The sequence below is a fragment of the Vipera berus genome, assembly GCF_964194415.1.
Source record: "Vipera berus genome assembly, chromosome: 1".
NCBI lineage: Eukaryota > Metazoa > Chordata > Lepidosauria > Squamata > Viperidae > Vipera > Vipera berus.
The window spans coordinates 307,307,857-307,328,983 of NC_138202.1; the positions used below are offsets into that span (position 1 = coordinate 307,307,857).

At 35.9% G+C, this 21,127-nt stretch overlaps 1 protein-coding gene across 2 annotated transcripts in view; it reads left to right on the plus strand.

Annotated features, from left to right (window-relative positions):
* The window catches only part of SUSD4 (sushi domain containing 4), a 56,653-nt gene that overhangs the window by 9,472 nt on the left and 26,054 nt on the right, over positions 1-21,127 (plus strand). For both annotated transcript variants that reach the window (XM_081315393.1, XM_081315394.1), the window contains exon 3: positions 14,763-14,975. In XM_081315393.1, the coding sequence (XP_081171519.1) occupies positions 14,763-14,975 (213 nt within the window). The remainder of the gene's footprint in view (positions 1-14,762; positions 14,976-21,127) is intronic.

The following is a 21,127-nucleotide window of genomic DNA, read 5'->3' on the forward strand; positions in this document are numbered from 1 at the left end:
TGAGCAAGATAGTTGGCCATTTAAATTGACTGCAATCATATAAACATACATGTTCAATAAGTAGTGGGCCATCCTTGCAATGAAAGAAGGATATGTGGATTTGATGTTCCTACAATAGAAATAATGAAGGTAGAAAAATATAAAGTAATATAACTATGATGTTACTTAAGAGAAATCTGTTGGTCCTTGTTAATTATTATGCTAATGTTAGCATATTTTTACATCTTACGCTGTCACATAAGGCATAAGACTTTTCTAGCTGATATAAGAATGTTTAACTTGGGACGAATATCATTCATACTTTAGTTCTGTGAATCTTGTTGAAAGGGAATTATTTACTGTGCTAAGAGCCATTTGCCCAACCTGCCTATAAATTATTCACAGATGCACCAATATTTATGATAAACAGTACATCTTATTAAAGAAGTGTAATGGCAGTGCACAACTAAGTTACATCTAAATTTAGACTTTGCTACAAAACCATACAGCTTGTTAGGATATTGGATTTTCATATTTAGATTTAGACTGCCTTGATTTTGTTTAATTAAGAGCATTATGAAACTTCCTAATAATCATGCATGAATTGGCTCCCAGTATGTGTCTGAGCTTATCGTCAAGCACCTTTAAAGCCATACAAGATTTAAAACCCAACTATTTGCTTTTTTATCTAGGTCTTTTTCTTTAATGCCATGACTTTTACTATATTATTGAAAAAAATCATCTTTTCAGTGATGACACTGCATCATGAATGCACTCCCCAACTGATTATTTTTGTCTGAATTTAGTGTCTTTTTTTAAAAAGAAGAAGGAATATAAGTGTCACTGTTCAAACTAGACTGCGAAAAATGATTAAAACGTAAGCGATTTAAGTTTTAGCACAGCCTTGATCTAAACTATTTTTATGTTTCAAAGTTTTCGTTTCCTATTTGTCTTCTAAACATCACCTAAGAGTCAATCTGCAGCTGTTTGCTTTTCGCTCTGCTGCTCAAATAAATGAGAATTACAAGGAAATTCCTTTAGTACATGCCTACAGGTTTTGAGAAAGGAGGAAAGATTTTAAGATCCTCAATTTTCAATTAATCCCTCACTAAATGTTTTAAAAATCATTCCTGTTCTTAGATATGTAATGTTTGTATTCTTGGTGTGCTCTGAGCTTGGTTGTTTTCTTGTTTCCTTCTTATTACCCAAACTAGGTAACATCAACAGCATTAGTGTTTATTTTGTAGATATTATATTGGGCTGACTGGGAGACCTGTTAAAAATTAATTTTAAATGGGTTCATGTTTATGATTATGGCACATGCATGATGAGGTAGTTGCTAAATGTATGCTTATTTGAAATATACATAGTAAATCCATTCTGAGTTTTTAACTTTGAATTATATGAGGCATGAATGAAAAGTAATACCTCCAATGTTGTAAATCACCAACAGCTGTTCTGATGTGCTAGAAGTTCTGATATGGTCTTCAGCATCTATTATTTCAGTCTGATGTGAGAAAAGGTTGTATCACTATTGTTCCCAAAGTCATGGTGACAACTGTACTGACATAAACAATGGTGTGTTGCTAGACCAAAAAATATGTAAATAATTTGTGTGATTAAAAACAAAGTGATAGTAAACTATCAGTTTCACATGAAAAAGTTGATGGACAATTAGCAGGGCACTCAAAGAGAAATTTCTGCCAAGTTCAATTCCTCACAGAAGTGTATCAGCATATTTTCTAAGTTTTCTAAAAATTGAAGATTTATTACTATGGCATCCAGCGTGCCATAACTACTGGGATGATCGTGGCCAGTTTATGCCATAATCTTTCAACTTCATTTTTCAGATCTTGATACTTAGTAATCTCCAATTCTTTGTCTTCTCTGCTATATCCCTTGATATTGCCAGAATTATCCACATTTTCTACTTTTCAACCATAGTCAAATTTAGTATGGCTTTATCAGTTTGTATATCCAATATCACTATAGGGATGTAATGTATGTGTTTTCTTCTTTTTTAATCCCAACTGTCCAATTCAATTTGTGTCCAGTTAATAATTCCAACAATGTATTGTATCGTACCTATGACTCAGGTATTGATAGCTTTGATGGTGTTTGTACTGTTCAACTTTACATTTAGCATTTTTCTCATTTGTTGCATATATTCTCTACTAATCACATTTTAACTTGTCTATGGTTGATATTATCCAACTTAAAATACCCAGATATTTGTAGGCTTCATGCTGATAACTCATAGTGGTTGCACTCTCAGCTAGTTGTTTAAACTGGTTTTGATAGTTTATTGATCTGGGAAAGGCAGATATTGTTATTTGATAATATTAAAGGTATTAAAGGATGTAAGCTGTTCCAAGTAAAGCTGACTTTTGCAATTGATTGGTAACGATTTTGTCGATACTACAATATTATCTCTTCACTAATATGTTTGTTTCTTTATGGAAAAGTAAAACATGTGAAACAGTGGCCTTATAGAAAAGACTAACAGATTTGGGTAGATATTTAAAGAGCTTAAAAGGTAACAATATTTTTATAAAGAAGAAGGTAACATTTATCTAATCTTTATGTATCCACTTGTAAAACTGTCCAGTAAGTCTTCAAAATATCACTAGACTGTTGTATGTAGATCAAGTAATTCATTTCATGAGCATTGAGAACTAAACCAAGCTATAAAATACTATTTATTTCCTTGATAGTCTTAAGATATAAATAAGAAGGAAAAATTGTTTTCCTTCCTATCACTGCTATCTCTGTAGTGCTAAGAGACAATAAATAAAAGTATGGCCTAAACTGAAAATGAATTTAATTTTTGATGGTTAAAAATACTGAACCTTTTCCATTGACACCCCCCATTATTGATTAGACAGTACCTGTAAAAGGCAACTTTTAAATGAGGAACAAAAAAAATGGAAGTTTCATGTGCATCGACCCTTGCAGAAAGATGAAAAGGTTTAACTATAACCATGCTATTTTTAAATTGTCCTCTGCAGTGAAGAAGCCTGACTGTTGTGAAGGAATATAATGAATCAGCAGCTAAATGTGCCATCTGTAGGTGTTCTTTGCTGTTCTTACCTCTTTAGAATTATGTATAAACACTACTTGTAGGAGTAGAACGAGAGTCATTTCTCTGTAGGTGGATCAGATTATTCTCTGCAAAACAGTTCAGATTCATGTTGTGACCATAATTCACACCATTGCACCCTATATTAATGACAACTACGGATTAGTTTGTATATGGAACAATGAGTATTGTTAGGAAAGCATCTGTTCTGGTTCTTATATCACCAGGATTAACATTCACTTTCTCTGCTTTGCATATAATATAGAAAACATGGAGGATACAAGATTTGATACAGTTGCAGTATGCATATATGTCAGTTTGACAATCTATTTTTTAATTCTCACAAAGCAAGTCTAACCTGGTTTGTTCTTCATTATTTCTGTTTTAATAAGTTTATTTTCTGAACTTTTGAAGAATGTTGTCATTAAAGCTAATCCTATACAACTGCAACTAGAAATATAGGGTGCCTTCCAGTCATGTTAGGGGTCAGTTTATGAAACTAAAATTGAAATACATTTAAGTGCTTCCTATTGGAGAAGCCCTCAAACAAACAATCTTTAACCATCTTAATTTGCAGGAGAGTGAATGAACTATATATTTTAGCTTGTTAAAGAGACTATTCAAAATAAAAATGTGTGGGTACTTCCCAGATTCCTCCCCTTAACAAGGCTAACTGGGACATAGGAAATTCCTTCTATTAGTTCAGGCTATTTAGTCCCTTTACTTGGCATTATCAGTTTTGACCAAAGATCTACATGAGTTTGATTCTAAGCAGGAATCAGTATTTTGGTATAAAGGAGAAAGAACTAGTTGGATTTTAATAATTAACAATATAGGATATGAAAGTGCTGAATCCAGGCCATAGCACAAAGCTGGAATCTACCATTCATCAGCTGCCTCTTCTTTAAACAGCATCCAGTTTAAAGGCTCTTCCTGACAGCGTTTTATATAGCGGTACTAATACTTTGTGTGATTGTTGTGCAGGATCTGAGGTGTTGCTTGATAAAGAAACACAGGAAACCAGAAGTTGCCTTTAAGCTTTACGTTTTTATTCAGCTGAACAAAGATGGGCTCCTCTAAAAAGGAAGAAGACCCGAATGACAGAAAATCCCTATTTTTATACTTTTTTTATTACATAAGCAATCCACTCAGCAAAGCTGACACGCATAAGATAAGGACTTCACCCAGAAAGGCTGCCGCACTGTAGATAAGAAAGGAGTAGCTAAAAATGCTCCCTTTTGAGTGTTTCCCTAAAAACACCATATGTTCCCCGGGTGGGCTGGGAAATGGGGCGTTTTCCTTGCTGTCCTTTCATGATCCTGCATCCATGACTCTGCAAGTGCCCAAAGACAGCAGGGCCATCTGCACATATCCACAATTCATACTTCCTATGCTGTCCCCTAATTTCGGGTCAACATAATCTTGATTCTATGTCTCTTGTTTATACAACCCAGGATTGTATTAGCTTTTTTGCTTGCTGCTGCACACTACTGGCTCATGGTCAAATGATTGTCCACTAGGACTCCAAGGTCCCTCTCACAGTTACTGTTTTTAAGCTGGGTCTTGCTCAATCTGTATTTGTACCTTTGGTTTTTCCTGCCTAAATGTAAGACTTCGCTTTTCTCCACATTGAAACTCATTTTCTTGGATAGGGCCCATTGTTCAAGTTTGTCAAGATCTTTTTGGATTCTGAGTTTGTCTTCTGGGTGTTGGCTACTCCTGTCAGTTTGATGTCATCTGCAAATTTGATGAGTTTCCCTTCAATTCCCTCATCTAAGTCAATTATGAAGATATTGAAGAATACTGGCCTAAGACGGAACCTTGTGGTACCCCACGGCTTACTTCTTTCCATGTGGATGTAGTGCCATTGAGAACTACTCGTTGAGTACAATTTGTCAGCCAGTTACAGATCCATCTGGTGGTGATGTTGTCTATTCCACCTTTTTCTAGCTTACCAAGGAGTAGGTTGTGGTCTACTTTATCAAATGCCTTACTGAAATCTAAGTATACTACGTCCACAGCATTTTGCTGGTCTATTAGTTTAGTCACTTTATCAAAGAAGGAAATAAGATTGGTTTGGCATGATCTATTTTTAACAAACCCATGCTGGCTACTGGTTATGACTTTGTTGTTCGCAGATCTGTTTTTTGATTATCTTTTCTAGGATCTTCCCAGGTATTGATGTTAAACTGATTGGTCTGTAGTTTTCTGAGTCTGGTTTTTCCCCCCCTTTCTTGAAGATGGGAACCACATCGGCCCTTTTCCAATCCTCAGGTACTTCCCTGGTGCTCCAGGCTTTATGAAAGATGTGGTGCAATGGTTCTGAGATAACATCTGCTAGCTGTTTCAGAACTATAGAATGTAATCTGTCGGGTCCCGATGATTTATATTCATCAAGGTCGGATAGGTGTTCTTACCATTTTCTTGCTTATTTTAATTTTTGTTTCTAGTATGTCTTTTGCAGTGGTTTTTTTTTTGTATGATGGGCTATAGTTTCTTCTTTTGTGAAGACCGATGCAAAGCATGAGTTAAGCAGCTCTGCTTTCTCCCTGTTGCCTGTTTGTTTTCTTGCCATTGTCTCTCTTTAGTGGGCCTACAGTTTCCTTGACTTTTTTGTTGTTGGAAGAAACTTTTTTTTTTATTATCCTTGATTTCTGTTGCAAGTCTTTGTTCGTTCTGAGGCTTTGCTTTCCTGACTTCATCTTTTCATGTTCTGGCTTCCTGCTGATAACCGGCCTTAGTAATGTGCCCCTGTTTCTATTTTTTATATTTGTCCTTTTTTGTCTTTCAGTTTGTCAGAGAGATCTTTGTGCAGCCATGCTAGTTTCTTCCTGAATTTCTTGTTTTTCTTTCTCAATGGTATTGTGCTGGTCTGGGTTTTCTGTAGATATGTAGTGTTCTCTTACATATAGTGCAACTCCTCCTCCTCTTTTTATAGACCTGTTTCTTTTGAGTAATTTGTATCCATCCATCAGTCCATTCCATTCATGGGTTTCATCCCACCAGGTTTCTGTTATGCTGACTATGTCATACCCTCCCTCATGTACTATTGCTTCTAGTTCACCCTATTTGTTCCCCAAGCTTTGAGCATTTATATATAAGCATTTAAGACTTTTATGCCTGTCCATGAGTATGTTTCCTGCATCTCCTGATTGTTGTTTGAGTTTTTCTTTTTTTCTCATCACTGACTACCTTATTGTTTGACTTGCTTTCTTGGGATTTGTGTTTGGTTTTGGGTTCTAGAGATTGGTCACCCTTCCCCCTCAGTTTTAGTTTAAAGCCCTCCTGATGAGTTAGGCCAGTCTTTTTCCAAATACATTTTTGCCTGTTTTTGTAAGGTGCAGCCCAAGAGTCCTTCGTGTAGGAAATGCAGTCCATGATCCAAGAAACCAAATTTTTCTTGGCAAAATATAGTAAACAGTTGTTTACTTAGCATATCTCATTCCTGCTGTGAAGTGAGTTTTAGGACTAATTATGTCTGGTATGATGTGCAAAATATGATAGATAGGTCTAATGAAGTGTTAGCTAATTTTTTTCCTAATACGGTGTCTTCAAAATATGATGCCAGTTTGGAGTAGATCACATTGTGTCAAAATGACTGCACTGGCCATAGAATTCATTGAAAGGTATGATAATAATGTCCTATATAGTTTATGTAATATGCTCCAGCAAAAATGCATTCTTATGTTGTGATATGTTGCATTTATGACTAAGTACATAACAGCAGCATCTATTGTTATAAGCACACTAATTATTGTGCAACACATTTCTAAATGACAGATGTTGTAACAATATAGAAAATACAATTCAAGAAAATATTCAATTCTGTTTCCTGAAGTAGGGAAAAAGAATTATAATCATGTGTTAATCAGTTCACCAGAATAAGAATGCATATCTTATCTAGCAGTTGTTTGTAAATGATTGCTGTTAAAAGTTAATTATCGCTGTCTCTACCTTGTACTTTTCATTTTTTTGTTTGCAGTGATTACTATTCCTTCTCCTATCATACTGTGTGCACATCTTCTAAAAACTTCAAAGAAAATAATGAATTCATTAGTTTTTAATATGCTGTGTTATTTTGTTTCCGCTTTGTATCGAATGCCCTTGACAAAATATGCTTCTTCACTGGTATTGTTGTGACAATTAAGTCACTTCTTCCTCTCCTTAAAAAGAGGCTGCCTCTGGTGGTACTTAATAACTCTTCAAAATTTTGAAATATAATGATTTGATGTTGGAAATAGAATGTTTTTCTACATAACAAGCTTAGAATCTAGGGAATCCTTTCTATGTCCTCATGATGAACTACATTGTTGAAAAGTTGAAGTCCAAGGTACAGCAGTACCTACCCAATTGTACAAAATCTTCCCTAAATTGTAAAGAGAATAAGATTTCTTGGGTCACTCAAACTATAAAACTCTCTAAAGCAGGGGTCCCCAATCCATGGACTGGTACCAGTCTGCGGCATGCCAGAAACCAGGCCTCACAAACAAGCAAAGCCCCATCCGTGGGATGCAGACGGCATGGTGAAACCATGCCCCCTCCTGTCTGCAGAAAAACTTCTCTCCATGGAAGCGGTCCCTGGTGCCCAGAATGTTGGGGGCCACTGCTCTAAAGGGGAGGAGGATACTAAATTGTTTTCTTTGTTTTTAGTTTTTTATCTCTATGTATGTATGTATGTATGTGTATGTTGGGCTTAAAGAGAATGACTGGCCCAAAGTCACCCAGCCGGTTTTTCATCCCTAAGGCAGGACTAGAACTCACAGTCTCCTGGTTTCTAGGCCAACATCTTAACCACTGCACCAGATTGACTTCTTTGCTATAATTGTTTGCTATAATGTTCTGAAGGGTGACCCAGCATGCAAGGAGCCAGAAAGAGAATGGGTGAATGGCGGAGTGATATACATCAGCAGTATAGATTCTGATATGTACTGCAAATTGGAACAGTGTATGAAGTAATTAATTTTGACTATTAAAAATGTAAATATCTGACTCTATATAGTTTGTAATGTGAAGAGCATTGGAGAGCCAATTTGGTCTGGTGGTGAAGGCATCAGGCTAGAAACCAAGAAACTGTGAAAGTCAACTAGATGGCTTTAGGCCAGTCACTCTCTGTCAGACCAACTCACCTCATGGGATTGTTGCTGTGTGGAAAATAGGAGGAGGAAGGAATATTATGTATATATGCCACCTTATTTTTAACAATAATAAAGAAGGCATTAAAATTATTTGATGGCTATAAATATTTTTCTCCAGATAATACACCTTGAACAATCTTACATACCTACTTTGCTCCATTCCGAGAAATACCATTCTTATTCAGGGAACACCATTATCCTAAGGCCTCTTCAAAAAGTTTTTAAAAATAATGAGGAGAAAAATAACAGATGCTTTTTTCCCCTTTCCCTCTTATACTTACTTTTTCAACCCCTGTTGAGAAATTGAAGTTCTCGAAATATGTTTTACTGAACAGTAAGCTAGTTCATTTGATTTTTTTGTCACTCATCATTACTGTGTCTGAAGCCAATTTTGTGTTTCTAGGTTGGGAGTTTTGCTTCCCTGTGCATCTTTGTTCACATTTATCCATATGAATTCACTTGAGATATACCAAAGAACTACTTCCATTTAGAGAAAGACCTGCCAGGATTACTTTAAAAACTATACATTATAAAAAGATAGTTTCTATAATATACAAAGATAACATATGAAATAATTAAAAGATCAGGGATGATTTTTCAGAATGCTATTCGTAATATATATATATATATATATATATATATATATATATATATATATATATATATATATATATATATATATATATATATATATATATATATATATATATATATATATATATATATATATATATATATATATATATATATATATCTTATTTTCATGCTGACTTTCCCCTCTTGGGAGATTACTCCTTAAGAGGAGATGGATCTTCTCAGAATTAAACTCAGAAGAAGTTTGCCAATTTATACCATGCATAGTGGAGAACTGTTTTAAACAATGTAGAGTAAAGTGGAATAACTAATGCTGAACTGTCTGAGTTTTTTCTCCTAGCTTTTAAAGAACGATCTTAAAATGCGGACCATTGAGATGCAATGCTAGCTTTAAAAAGTCATTACAGGATCAGAGACTGTCCTGTAGCTTCATGTATTGCCTTTGGCTATTTTGGAGAGAGTATGCTTCATATAAGCAGCTGGCTTTGTCTTTTATTTAGTCTTTAACTTAATATTAGGCAGGAGTGCGGTTTATGAGTTCTTGGCCACAAGCTGTTTATCCCTGTCTGAAATAAAGTCTGATTGAACATGTGTACAAGCTCAAATTAAGATCTTCATAATGATTAGTAAAATTTAATTGTTTTCTGCCTTTTTGCATCTGCAGAATGCCACCTGGCAATTCTTTTTAAGTCAACATGAATCCTTATGAGGGTTGAGAAACAAGTGGAACATCTTAAGGATAGGGTCGCACCATGCAGAACTGGTGTAAAATTTGAGGGTCCAATTTATTTGGTGTGCCAATTGCTGACATTTGCTGGATTGGGAGATCTCTCTCAAAGAGACTCATACCCTAATCACTTCCTCTTTGACCAATACAGTAACCTTATTAAGGCCAGAATGCAGGCTATTACTGTCCATGTAATTCTTCTCCTTTTTGAGGTGCATGGTTACCAGTAAGATTCCAGAAGCAACTCAAGGTATGGATTCCTACATGGCTTAGGAATGGTCACCTTTAAGATAGTTTTCCTTTTGTTGCTTCTGCCAAATCGGTAACATCTGAAAAATAGGTGTACTTCAGTCCACAGCTGTAAAGCATAGCCATCTTGTGGGTTCAAGAGATATGCTTTCTCTGTAAAACAGCATCTTCCCTGAGATTCATATAGTCTACGTTCTACAGTATTAGCTTTGTTAAAACTATGGGAACCTACAGTAGCTCTTCCAACAGGTCCTGTACCTTGGTGACCTAGTCTGGTGGTTATAATTCTTTTTGAACTAGTTGTCTATTCCAATGCATGGTTATGTATTTATTGCTTTTGTTATCTTTACTACTTTTATAGGCAAGGGCAGTGGTGGGATTCAAGCAATGGTGGGATTCAGCTAGTTCGTACCGGTTTGGCAGAACTGATGCCTATTTTTTTGTTGAGTTTGGTGAACCAGTTATGATAAATCTGCACAAGCTTCCCCTGCCACCTCCCTCCGCCAGTCCTTCATTGCCGCCACTGCACTTTCTTGTGCACACTTTCTTGCCGCCCTGCATTGGCCAGCATCTCCCTTCTCCATTCTGGAAATGGCAGCCCCATTTTCTGCTGCTTTCCTCCTGGCAGAAGAGAGGAAAGGAAGGACGCTTGTATGGAAGGATGCAAAGCTCCGAGAAACTACTCCAGCTGTAGCTGGGTGAAGAAGGCCAGGCTCTTTTGCATTTTTGGTGTTATCGCTGTATCTTCTAATTCTTTGTTTGTCTGAGTCTGTCTATTAATTTCTTCCTTTAGGTCCTCCATCTTTGGATCTGGTTCCTCTAATTTTCCTATTATTTTCTGGGTTACTGGTTCCTTCTTTGTAGTTATTTTCTGAATTTGTAAGTTTAGATTAGAAAGTTGTTCTTTTATCTCCTTTTTGTTATTTTTAGTGTCATTATGAGCTAAGACAATTGTCTCTTATATTGATTTCCACATAGAAAGAATTTCTTTCTGAGATTCATCAACATTTTCTTCTGGTATGTGAAGCTGGGGGTTTGGGAGACAAATGTTAGAGATGGTTTTTTACCATTTAAGACTAAGTGTGGAACATCCATTTTGTTTTTGTATGCAGTCTTTATAGTCCAATCTATTTTGAGATTTAAAAAGTTTTAGTCAATTGTCATTTGAGCTCCAAATTATCCAGCCAGCCTGTCTGTCCATCCTTAGGCCTCCCCTAAACAAATATAAGCAAAGTCAGGTTTTTCTGTCTAATGAAAAACATATCCTTTCTGTCCAGTGAGAAAAGAAACCATTAAAAGTTATTCATCAATCAAAAGTTTATAATCCAAAGAGTTCCATCATCTCAATCAGTCATGCCTGTTTCTTCTACTGGGTAATAGTTCCATGACACAGCTCTAAAAGACAGTATTTATATTCATAATCCAAGCAGGCCAGTTTCAAAATAGTTTATCGTCTCTGCCACACAGATAAGCAGCCCAAAAGTTTTTTTTCCTTCTCCAGGTGCAGTCTTCGAAAGTGAAAGTTTCCAAGGACACCCAAAGTCTTATCTGAGTCTGGGCTTCAGGCCAAATTTCCTTTAAGCGTAATAAATTGTAATACCGTGGTTCGCCACTAGATGTTGTTAATGCCTTATTCCAGCTTCAAACTTACATTGCAAGCTTTTCAAGTCTCTTTTCTAAAAAAAAGTCTCCAAAGCACTTTTAGTCCCCAAATTTCAAGGCTATATATCTATATTGGTTCCAAATTAATGTTATAATTTTCTCCATTTTCCCCCAAGCATTTGGTTCACCGCTTTTTTTTTCCCCTGAGGGAATGGGATGGAAATTCCCTTTCCCTCTCTCATTGGGGAAGATTCTTTGCTTTGGGTGATTTCTTCCAGGAAAAAGTCTTAAAGTTATAAAGAGAGGATAGAGTCTCACCCAGTTTCATCCACGTTGCTCAAAAGTTACTCATTAGTGCTTATTTCCTTCGGTTGTCAGCAGCTTCTGACTGGCCACAGAAGTGTAGCCAGTCTTTTCCCCACCGGTTTGGAAGAGTTCCTCAGATCAAATGGAAGGGCAGCTGCTCCTCCACAATCACCGAGGCTTCCCTCCGTCACCACTCCGGGGCAACTTTTGACCCTTTATAAGATCCCAGCGGGGTGAAATCAAATGCAGAAGGCGGAGCCCCTTCTTCATGTGTCTGTTACGCTGCAACATCAAACCGGAAGTCTCCTTTAGTCAGTTACGTTTTTTATTTCATTTTAAGCCCCCTAGTTTCCCGCACTAGCAAGTTGTTTTATGTTAAGCCTTTGTGTTTGCCTGCTGTTTCTTTTCTATCAAACATTATTAAGCTGAGGCCAACAAAAGTATTTTTTGGCTTAGCATGGATTTGCATATATAGCATATTCACAGCATGGCATTCCAAATATAATGATTTATTTAAACATCTTCACTTATTTTAACTTTGTCATAGAATAAGTAAAACCCAAAATTCAAATCGTGATCTTGTTTGATCAAGGAGGGAATTACAATTACTGTTATAAAAGGCTCTTCGTACATTTTTGCTGAAAATGGATAGAAATGAAGTGCAGATTTCAGGATTTATTAATTTAAAAGATTTGTTTATAGAAAGAAGGAAAGTAGAATATGGGAGAGTGGAAATGGAAATAATAGCTGTGTTTGTAAGATAAGTCACTTTTTAATTTTTTCTTGCTTTTCTTATTTTTTTAACTTTTTTATAATATTTTATATTTTTTCCATTTCTTTTATATTACTGTAGTTTTTTAAAATCTTTGTAAAATCTTCTTGTAATAAAAATTATTTTAAAAAGTTGAACCATAGCTTTGTTGCCCATGATCTGCTGCATTTACAGTTATTCAGATAGATCACAGTGACAGTAAGTATAGCAAATCATACTGCTTAAGTCATAAAATGACATAACTTACATTGCTATTATTAAATTTAAGGAAAAGCTAAAGTGAACCTGCAGAACTGGTTTGTGATAAGCAGTGCCAATAATAATATTTTGCTCTACCAATATACTTTGCACTACTATTATTTACCAACTGCTAGTTATAGGTAGATTCTGTTACACATTCCAATATATGTATGTGCAAATATCTTCAGATCATTTGTTCTCTGTACGTCTGTTGGTCTCTAAGGTGTCTTCCTCATCAATAGTAACTGCATCCTTTCTGTTTTCATATTTGAACAATATAAAATGTTTGAAAGACTATTTGGAATGTTTCATAAGGTAGTAATACCAACATAATAGTAAATGCATAAGCATGCAGAATGGAAAACATTTATGCTTAGTGTGCAGATTCTTTTTAGGCATAATTAATATAGTAAACTGCATATTTGATTTTTAAAAAAATTTCTAGGCTTCTCTCTCACTAATACAGGATTTAGTCTCTTGCTATGTTAGCTAAGAAATTGTTTTCGTATTCAGCAAATGTTCAGGTTTAATAGCCTCATTTTCTGCATATATGCTTCATAAAGATATAGTTGTTAAATAAACAATTATATAAATGAAAATGAGGCATCGGCCTCATTATAAGGCATCGGCCTTATAATAACTGACTCATTTGAAAGATACTTCCCCATTCTCCTTTTCCTATTGTAGGGAAATGAAGTCTTGCGTGCTTTCCATGATAGTGCCCGTGACATAGTTGTAACTCTAGATGGTTGTGAACAGGTATAATAACATTTTAATAAAATTTGAACATGCATAAAATACATGTAAAGCCTAGGGCTGTATAAACATTTGATTAAAACACAATATAATAAAATTTTCTCTTTTCAAACTGATTTTGTGATTTGGTAAATTTTTGCATGTAATCTTTATGAATAAACAACTCATCCCAACATTGATTGGAATTAAATCAATTTTAAAAAATGGGTCCCGGCTGACTTGCATATCCTAATATAGCTGAAACGGTGTAATCATGAACTCAGATGAAATCTGAGACTGGACCACCATAATGCATATAGGGAAATCTCAAAAGGCCTGATATTCAAAGGCTAAAAAAAAATTAGATCTACACACACAGAGTAAATACATGTTATGCATAGAATTAAAATGGCAAAAAGTGAGATGGTATCTGTGCAAAAGGCAAGCTAAACACATGCTTGGGAATCAACCCTATCTGGACCGGGATGCCTTGCGTACAGTCACTCAAGCGCTCGTGACCTCTCGTCTAGACTACTGTAATGCTGTCTACATGGGGCTGCCCTTGAAGTCCACTCGGAGACTCCAACTGGTGCAGAATGCAGCCGCACGAATTGTACTGGGAGTTTCCCGATACTCCCATGTTACACCTTTGCTCCGCGAGCTGCATTGGCTGCTGGTTGTCCTCCGGATGAGATTCAAGGTGTTGGTAATGACTTACAAAGCCCTACATGGCATGGGTCCGGATTACCTACGGCAACACCTGCGGCCGGCGTCAACTTCCCTCCGTCCAGTGCGCTCCCACAGAGAGGGCCTCCTCAGGGTGCCTCCAATCAAAGAATGCCGATTGGTGGCCCCCAGGGGGAGGGCGTTCTCTGTGGGCGCGCCAGACCTGTGGAACCGCTTGCCGGTTGAGCTCCGGATGGCCCCCGACCTTCGCTCCTTCCGGCGCGATCTAAAAACGTATTTATTTGAGCAATCCAACCTGGTTTGATGGGTTAGGGCAGGGGTTTTAATATGTTTTTAATTATTGTTTTAAATTTGGGCATTATATTTAATCATTTTTTAACTTTTGTATTCTGCTTTTATATTTATTGCCCTGTACACCGCCCTGAGTCCTTCGGGAGAAGGGCGGTATAAAAATATAATAAATATAATATAAATAATATCTTGCTACAGGCTCTGTAGCAATATATACTGCTACAGGCTTTGGAAATATCCATGTAAGTTATGTTTTGGAATCTGTATCCCAAGTCAGTTTTGCAAATAATAGGAAGGTAGGAGATAGGATGAATAGGATGTAACTATCTGACTGAACATAAATATTTTACATCTTTGTTGATGTAGGTTTTGATGAACTCCATGCTTGTTCTGATCCTGGATTCCCTGAATATGGATATAAAATGCCCAGCACAGGTGTTTTCTTTGAAAGTTCAGTTGTCCGGTTTCATTGCCAAGAAGGATACAGGCTTAAGGGTCCATCCCAAAAGCTTTGTGAGAGACATTTTAATGGCTCCCTAAGCTGGAAGCCAAGTGATAAATCTGTGTGCCTACAAGAAGGTAAGTCTAACTTACTGTTAGCGAATTCCATTTGTAAAAAACCCTCCATAGTAGTATGTCTGTGCTTCTGGATTATGAGATTGTGCTATAATTTCTGTGAAAATTTTAAAACAATTTTTATTTTAATACTGATATTCACAAAGAAAGAGGTGGCATCACTGAGCCCAATAAAAATATGCCTTTCTTTTGACACTAGAAATCAAAATTCATTAAATACTCTATCCACAAATAGAAGCTGATATTCCCAAACAAGCTATTTTAAAAATATTTGTGTGTGTGACAAATGTGGTATACTTTATAGCTATATAATAGGAAAATTGTAGATTAAAGATGCAGGTGCTACATCCAAATGAAATAGATACAAACTTAGTATTTAATTATTCTTCAGATGTTATTTATATAACTTTAAAGTTTTATTTTAAGAGCAGGATGATTGATTTATAATAAAGTAGATGATAATCAGAATATAAAACCAATTATGTGTTGCTGGAATGTTATAAATTTAACGAAGTGAAAAGGAATGGCAGATAAAAAAACATCTAAATTTCTATACTAAGAACACATGTCTGGGTATTGTTTTCTTTCTAATTATTTCTTACATGCAATTTATTATGGAATCTTTGAGAGGATATCTACAGCTCAAATTTTCAACATCTATTAAACACTGTGTTCTATATTAACTTGCTGGGTCAATGTTAGTGATGTTGTCATGATTATGACTGTACAAAAGATAGTGTTTATTTGCACATAGAAAACTGTTGAAAATGTTCAGGATACGTTCTGCTGATGAATTGTTTTTCAGTGTAGTTTAAGGAAGTTCAAATCTTGATCTATGAGTAGAGTTGGGACTATTAATACCAGTTCAACATGTCCCCAAAGTATGAGGGGACCTAAAAAGGCATGAATTTGCTATTGGCATAAATCATATTCTGAGGGAATGTGCGTCTTCATCCCACCAGATACAAATTGATTTAGAAAAATGTTGGTACAACTTCATCTGTAATGTGTGATATTCTACTTCTGACAGTGCACCTAAATATATCAGGAATAAAACATTTCAGCATCAACCATATTAAATAAAAATAAGCATTATCTGTTTACCACATAAGCAAATCTATATATTTTACATATTTTAATAAAATTATTAGGCATATATTATATGTGAAATTTTCACCAAAAAATCTGCAAGATTATTTCTAAAATGGGCGCCATAAGCTGATTCAGTTTTGCACATTTCCATTTTGACTTCTCCCACTTCCAGAGTTTGTCACAATTTTATCTGTATCGTCATCAGTATAGTTCAGCCTTGTCAGGAAATGGATCATCGTTTAACCAGAATGATGACCTATTGGATCATCCTTTATCAAACAGTTATTTAGTAACAGGCTGAACTTCACACATTTTTGTTCTTTTTAGCAAAGGAGAAAATAAGAGTAAATATTTTGTTGGAGTTGTAGAATAAATCTAGATTCTTTTCTACACTGGTTTTAACACAGAAATTGCCTTGATGCTTGTGGAGTATAACTTGCCTTTGAAAATAGCTGAAAGAATGCAACCTGACTGATTTTGCTAAATATTTTAATTGTATTCTGTACCCTCAAAGTTCTATATTGCTGAGGTATGGTGAGTGTATTGTTTAAGTTATTCCTTTCATTGTTGACAAACAAGGCTACTTGGGTGGGAAGTGAGGAAGGGACTATTTTAATCAATAAAATGTTCCACAAAGTTCCATATATTTATCATCTGCATGAAATTGCTGGGTGAAGTTTTGGGCTCTGATATTAATAGCATACAGATGATACCAGCTCTTTCTTTCACTTTATCTGATCAGTGACAGAACAGAAGTATATAACATAGAATGAAAATACATTTGTAAGTGAGTTACCTAAGTAAACGTTCTATTTACTTTGAGGAGTCATATTCATAAAATAACAGATTTGTTGTTCAGGTTGCTCTTTGTTCTGGTTGCTCTTTGTTCTGGTATTCTTGTATCTTTTCCATCTTCACCTGGTTTCCCATTTGCTGCCATCCTAACAAAAGCACACCTTGCACAGTTACTCAGTTTTAAATAACTCCTTCCAGATTTGATACATCTCACTTTATATGAGATTTCTCTTGAAAAGAATCTGATATTTGATATTTGATATATGGGGGTGGGGGTGTATCAACTTGCTGTGATTTAGGTGGTTTAAAGGGTATGAAAAGATTTAGGTGGATTAAAGGGTATGAAAAGTTCTTTAAGGAAGCATTTAGTTAAATTTATTGTATTTTAGCTTGTATAATCAATTGCTGTTTATATCAAATGAAATTTACTATTGCAATAATTGATTAAAGCTAACATTGATTTTTAAGAAAAGCATGAGATATGCATCCTTATTTTTATTTTTACCATAAGTATTGTCTGGTGAATTCGGCTGACCTGGGCACAGAAGTTGGCAGTGGCCAATATCCTGTCTGGAAAGTGGCCAGAGAGATCACATAACGGTTTTCAGGCCTGTCTAGTATACTAGCTAAATGGGGTTATTTGTTTTTGAAAAGAATCCCTACAGCACAGAGTCTTGCATATGTGCCACCGTTTCTGTCTTTCCTACATTGTATGGATACAAATGCTGTAAAAAGAGGATCTAAAGCAGGGGTGTCAAACTGCTGGCTCGTGGGCCGGATGCGTCATCGGGAAACTATGCCCACCCCATTGCCAGCAATGGCGAAAAAGCTCCCATACGTTGCGCAACATCATGTGACATCATGAGTTTGACATGTCTGATCTAAAGACTCTTTCAGCAAGGCAGAAAGGAGGGAGTTTAGAAGAGGATGAAGAGGTAATAAAGTCCATCATACCATTTTTCCTTGTTGCTCCAAAGTTGAGAATTTGTAATATGTGAAATACTTTTTTTCCAATCATTATTCTAGACATACTGCATAATGTCTAACTGCATCATGGCACAAATTCTGGGGCAAACCCATAAATTAAAAGTTTACTTTTTGTTTTCTTCAACCAGGAGGCCTAGAAATGATATTGTACATTAATGAATACAAATCTGACTAGTGCAAAATAATATCTTTAAAAACATACGCCCATACTTGCAGACCGAATTATTTCTATAAATGTATTATTTCCTGGGTCTTAAAAATGAGTCAACTATGACTTCCGGTTTGACGGGGCTCCGTCTCCCACATTAGATTTCGCCCTCCTGGGGACCCTAAAAAGGGTCAAAAGTCACCCCGAAGAGTTGATGAAGAAAGAGGGGACCCTCATTGATCACGGAGGGGCGGCGGCCCTTCTGCTGGATCCGAAGAAGCCCTCCAAACCAGCAGGGGAATGCTGGCTATATTCGTGTGGCCAGTCAGAAGCTGCTTACAACCGAAAACAAGCATTAACTAGCCAATTCTGAGCAATATGGATGGAACTGGGTGAGACTTTATCCTGTTTTTATGGCCCTAACACTACTCTCCTAGAAAAAAGAATGTCCAAAGCAAAGAATCCTCCCCGATGAGAGAAGGAAGGGAAGTTATTGCCCTGCTCCCTCAGGAAAAGGAAAGCGGCAAATTAATTGCTTTGGGGGAAAACAGAGGAAACTACAAGTTCAATTTGAAACTAATACAGATCTATAGCTTTGAAATTTGGGAACTAAAAATACCTTTGAGACTTTTAGAAAAAATATTTGAAAGTTTGCAAAATAAGTTTGGATTTGGAAAGCTGGCTATAGGCCACATGATCAGGAAGATTTTAATGTGTTTGAGCAACATGGTGGAACTAAGGTAACATATGACATACGACCGACAATCTTTCCTGGCATGGCAAGTTTCTAGTCATTTTGGAACTGTTGGTGAGACCGTTAAAAGTCGTTGGCACTGTTTGAATTTGTTCTACCAGCAGCAAGATCTGACTGCTGGCCCAGTGATGGATTGTATTGCAAATCAGGGCTGTTTCCAGAGGAGGCAGAGGAGGAGAGGACCTGGAGCTTATGGGGCGAAGGAACTGGATGAGGCTGTCGGCAGGCCCAGAGGAAGAGAGAGAGGCGTTTGGAGGAGTTGGTGGCGGTGGCAGCGTGCTCCAGGGGCGAAAAGAAGCAAGGCCTCTTAAAGGAAAAGGTGGAAGAGTCAGGATCAGAAAAAGGAAAGAAGGCGAGGTTGTCAGAATACAAGTGAATCTGAGGGCTAATCCACATGGAGCCCCATTTCCATCTGTCCTGTTTGCCATCGTTCACTCCCTAGAGCCTAAAATGGACAATGTGAAATTTGAGCGGGCCACGAACAAGAAGTATATATCGGAGGTGGTGACCCTTTAAGAGCTGTATGCAACGAAATTTCATTTTGATGTATGCCGATTGGTATACATTCAAAGTGACAATAAAGTTATCATTATCATTAACGACATCTAGTGGAGAATTATGGCACTACAATTTATTATGCTTAAGGGAAACTTGGCTTGAAGCCCAGACTCAGATAAAACTGTTGTTCCTGGACACTTTCACTTTTGCAGACTGCAGCTGAGAAAAGGGAAGAACAACTACTCTTGGGTTGCTTATCTGGGTTGGGGACCCTATTGGACTATAAGGACTGTATACAAAAACAAAATGAATGTTCCATACTCAGCCTTAAATGGTAAAAAAATCATCTTCAACACCTGTCTCCAAAGCTTCCAGCTTGATATATCAACAAGAAAACGTTAGTGAATCTCAGAAAGAAATTATTTCCATATTGAAATCAAGAGAGAATTGTTTTATTTCAGGATAAGAGTAAAAATAACGCAAATGAGATAAAAAAAACCAATTTTCTAACCTAAACTTACAAATCTAGATAATGACTGCAAAGAAAGAACTAATAACCCAGAAAACAGAAGGAATATTAGAAGAAATGGATCCAAAGATGGAGGACCTAAAGAAAGGTCAAATTTATTAGGAGAAATGCTGAATATTGTCAAACAAGAAATGAAAAACTGAAGGAGAAGGATGGAGGCTGTTTAATGAATATAAATGGGTTGAGCATTCTTCCAAAAACACTTCAGCCAAATTCTTTTCCTTGTGCCAAAGAATATATATAAAAAACAGAGGAAGAACTACTTGATGATTTATATGTACTGACTTGGAAAGTTATTTGGCAAAGGAAGAAAGTTAGAGTAAGACTGAAGAAAATACAGATTCTGACCTATTAGATGGGATATTATACTACTAAACAGATGTTTGAATATGACTAAGAAAATAGAAAACTGTTAGAAATGAAATTATTATTATAATTAGAAGGATAGTATTTGTAACTAGAATATTATGCTTTGTTATGAGATGGGAAATATGAAAATTTTTAAAGGGTTTGAATAAGGGAAGCTTTTGGTTACCTAAATATAATTTATTATGATAAAATTATAAGCAATAGAGATATTTTGAGCACAGATGGGAAATTTAAAAAAAATTTAAAAGCGGGAAAAACAGCGGGGGAAAAAATAAATGGATTTTAAGTGCAAATGCAATTGAGATATATTTTGGCTAGAAAAGATATTATAAATTGATACTACCGATATTATGTATAATACCAGAAAAATGTGATGAAGATGTCTATTTAATTGTGTATGTATTAACAGTAACAAGAATTGTATTTGCCCAGTTTGGAAAAATGCATTATACTGGAAGAAGGGAGGACCAAGAATGGATGGTGTAGTATTTGAACTAGACTGAGAAAGTTAATATGTGCCATTGAATTACCAATAGACCCAGACTACACATTCCTTATTAATTACTTATGGTTGTAAAATTAGAAAATAAAATATTTATTTAAAAAATGAGTCGCCTATCTTTTTGCTTGCTGTTACTACCTCATATTCATCAGTCTTGAGATTATGAACCTACTGTTTACAATACAACGTGCATGCAGCTGTAATTTGGCAGATGTACACAAATATACAATAGTTTCCTTTATTTGCTTTTTATTTATTTATTTTCTTACCATTTAATGATATCATAGATACATACTGTGTCTTCATATATGACAGAGGAGTGGGAAGAGAGGGAAGGGAAGAGAGAAGGAGAGAAACTTTCCTCATGCAAAACCTGAATAATTTTGGTTCATAATTGCCAATCAACTATGAAGAATACTGAATGCTTTGGGCAAAGCTATCACTTCTTGGCTTAAATAATTTTCCTAGATTGTTGATGACT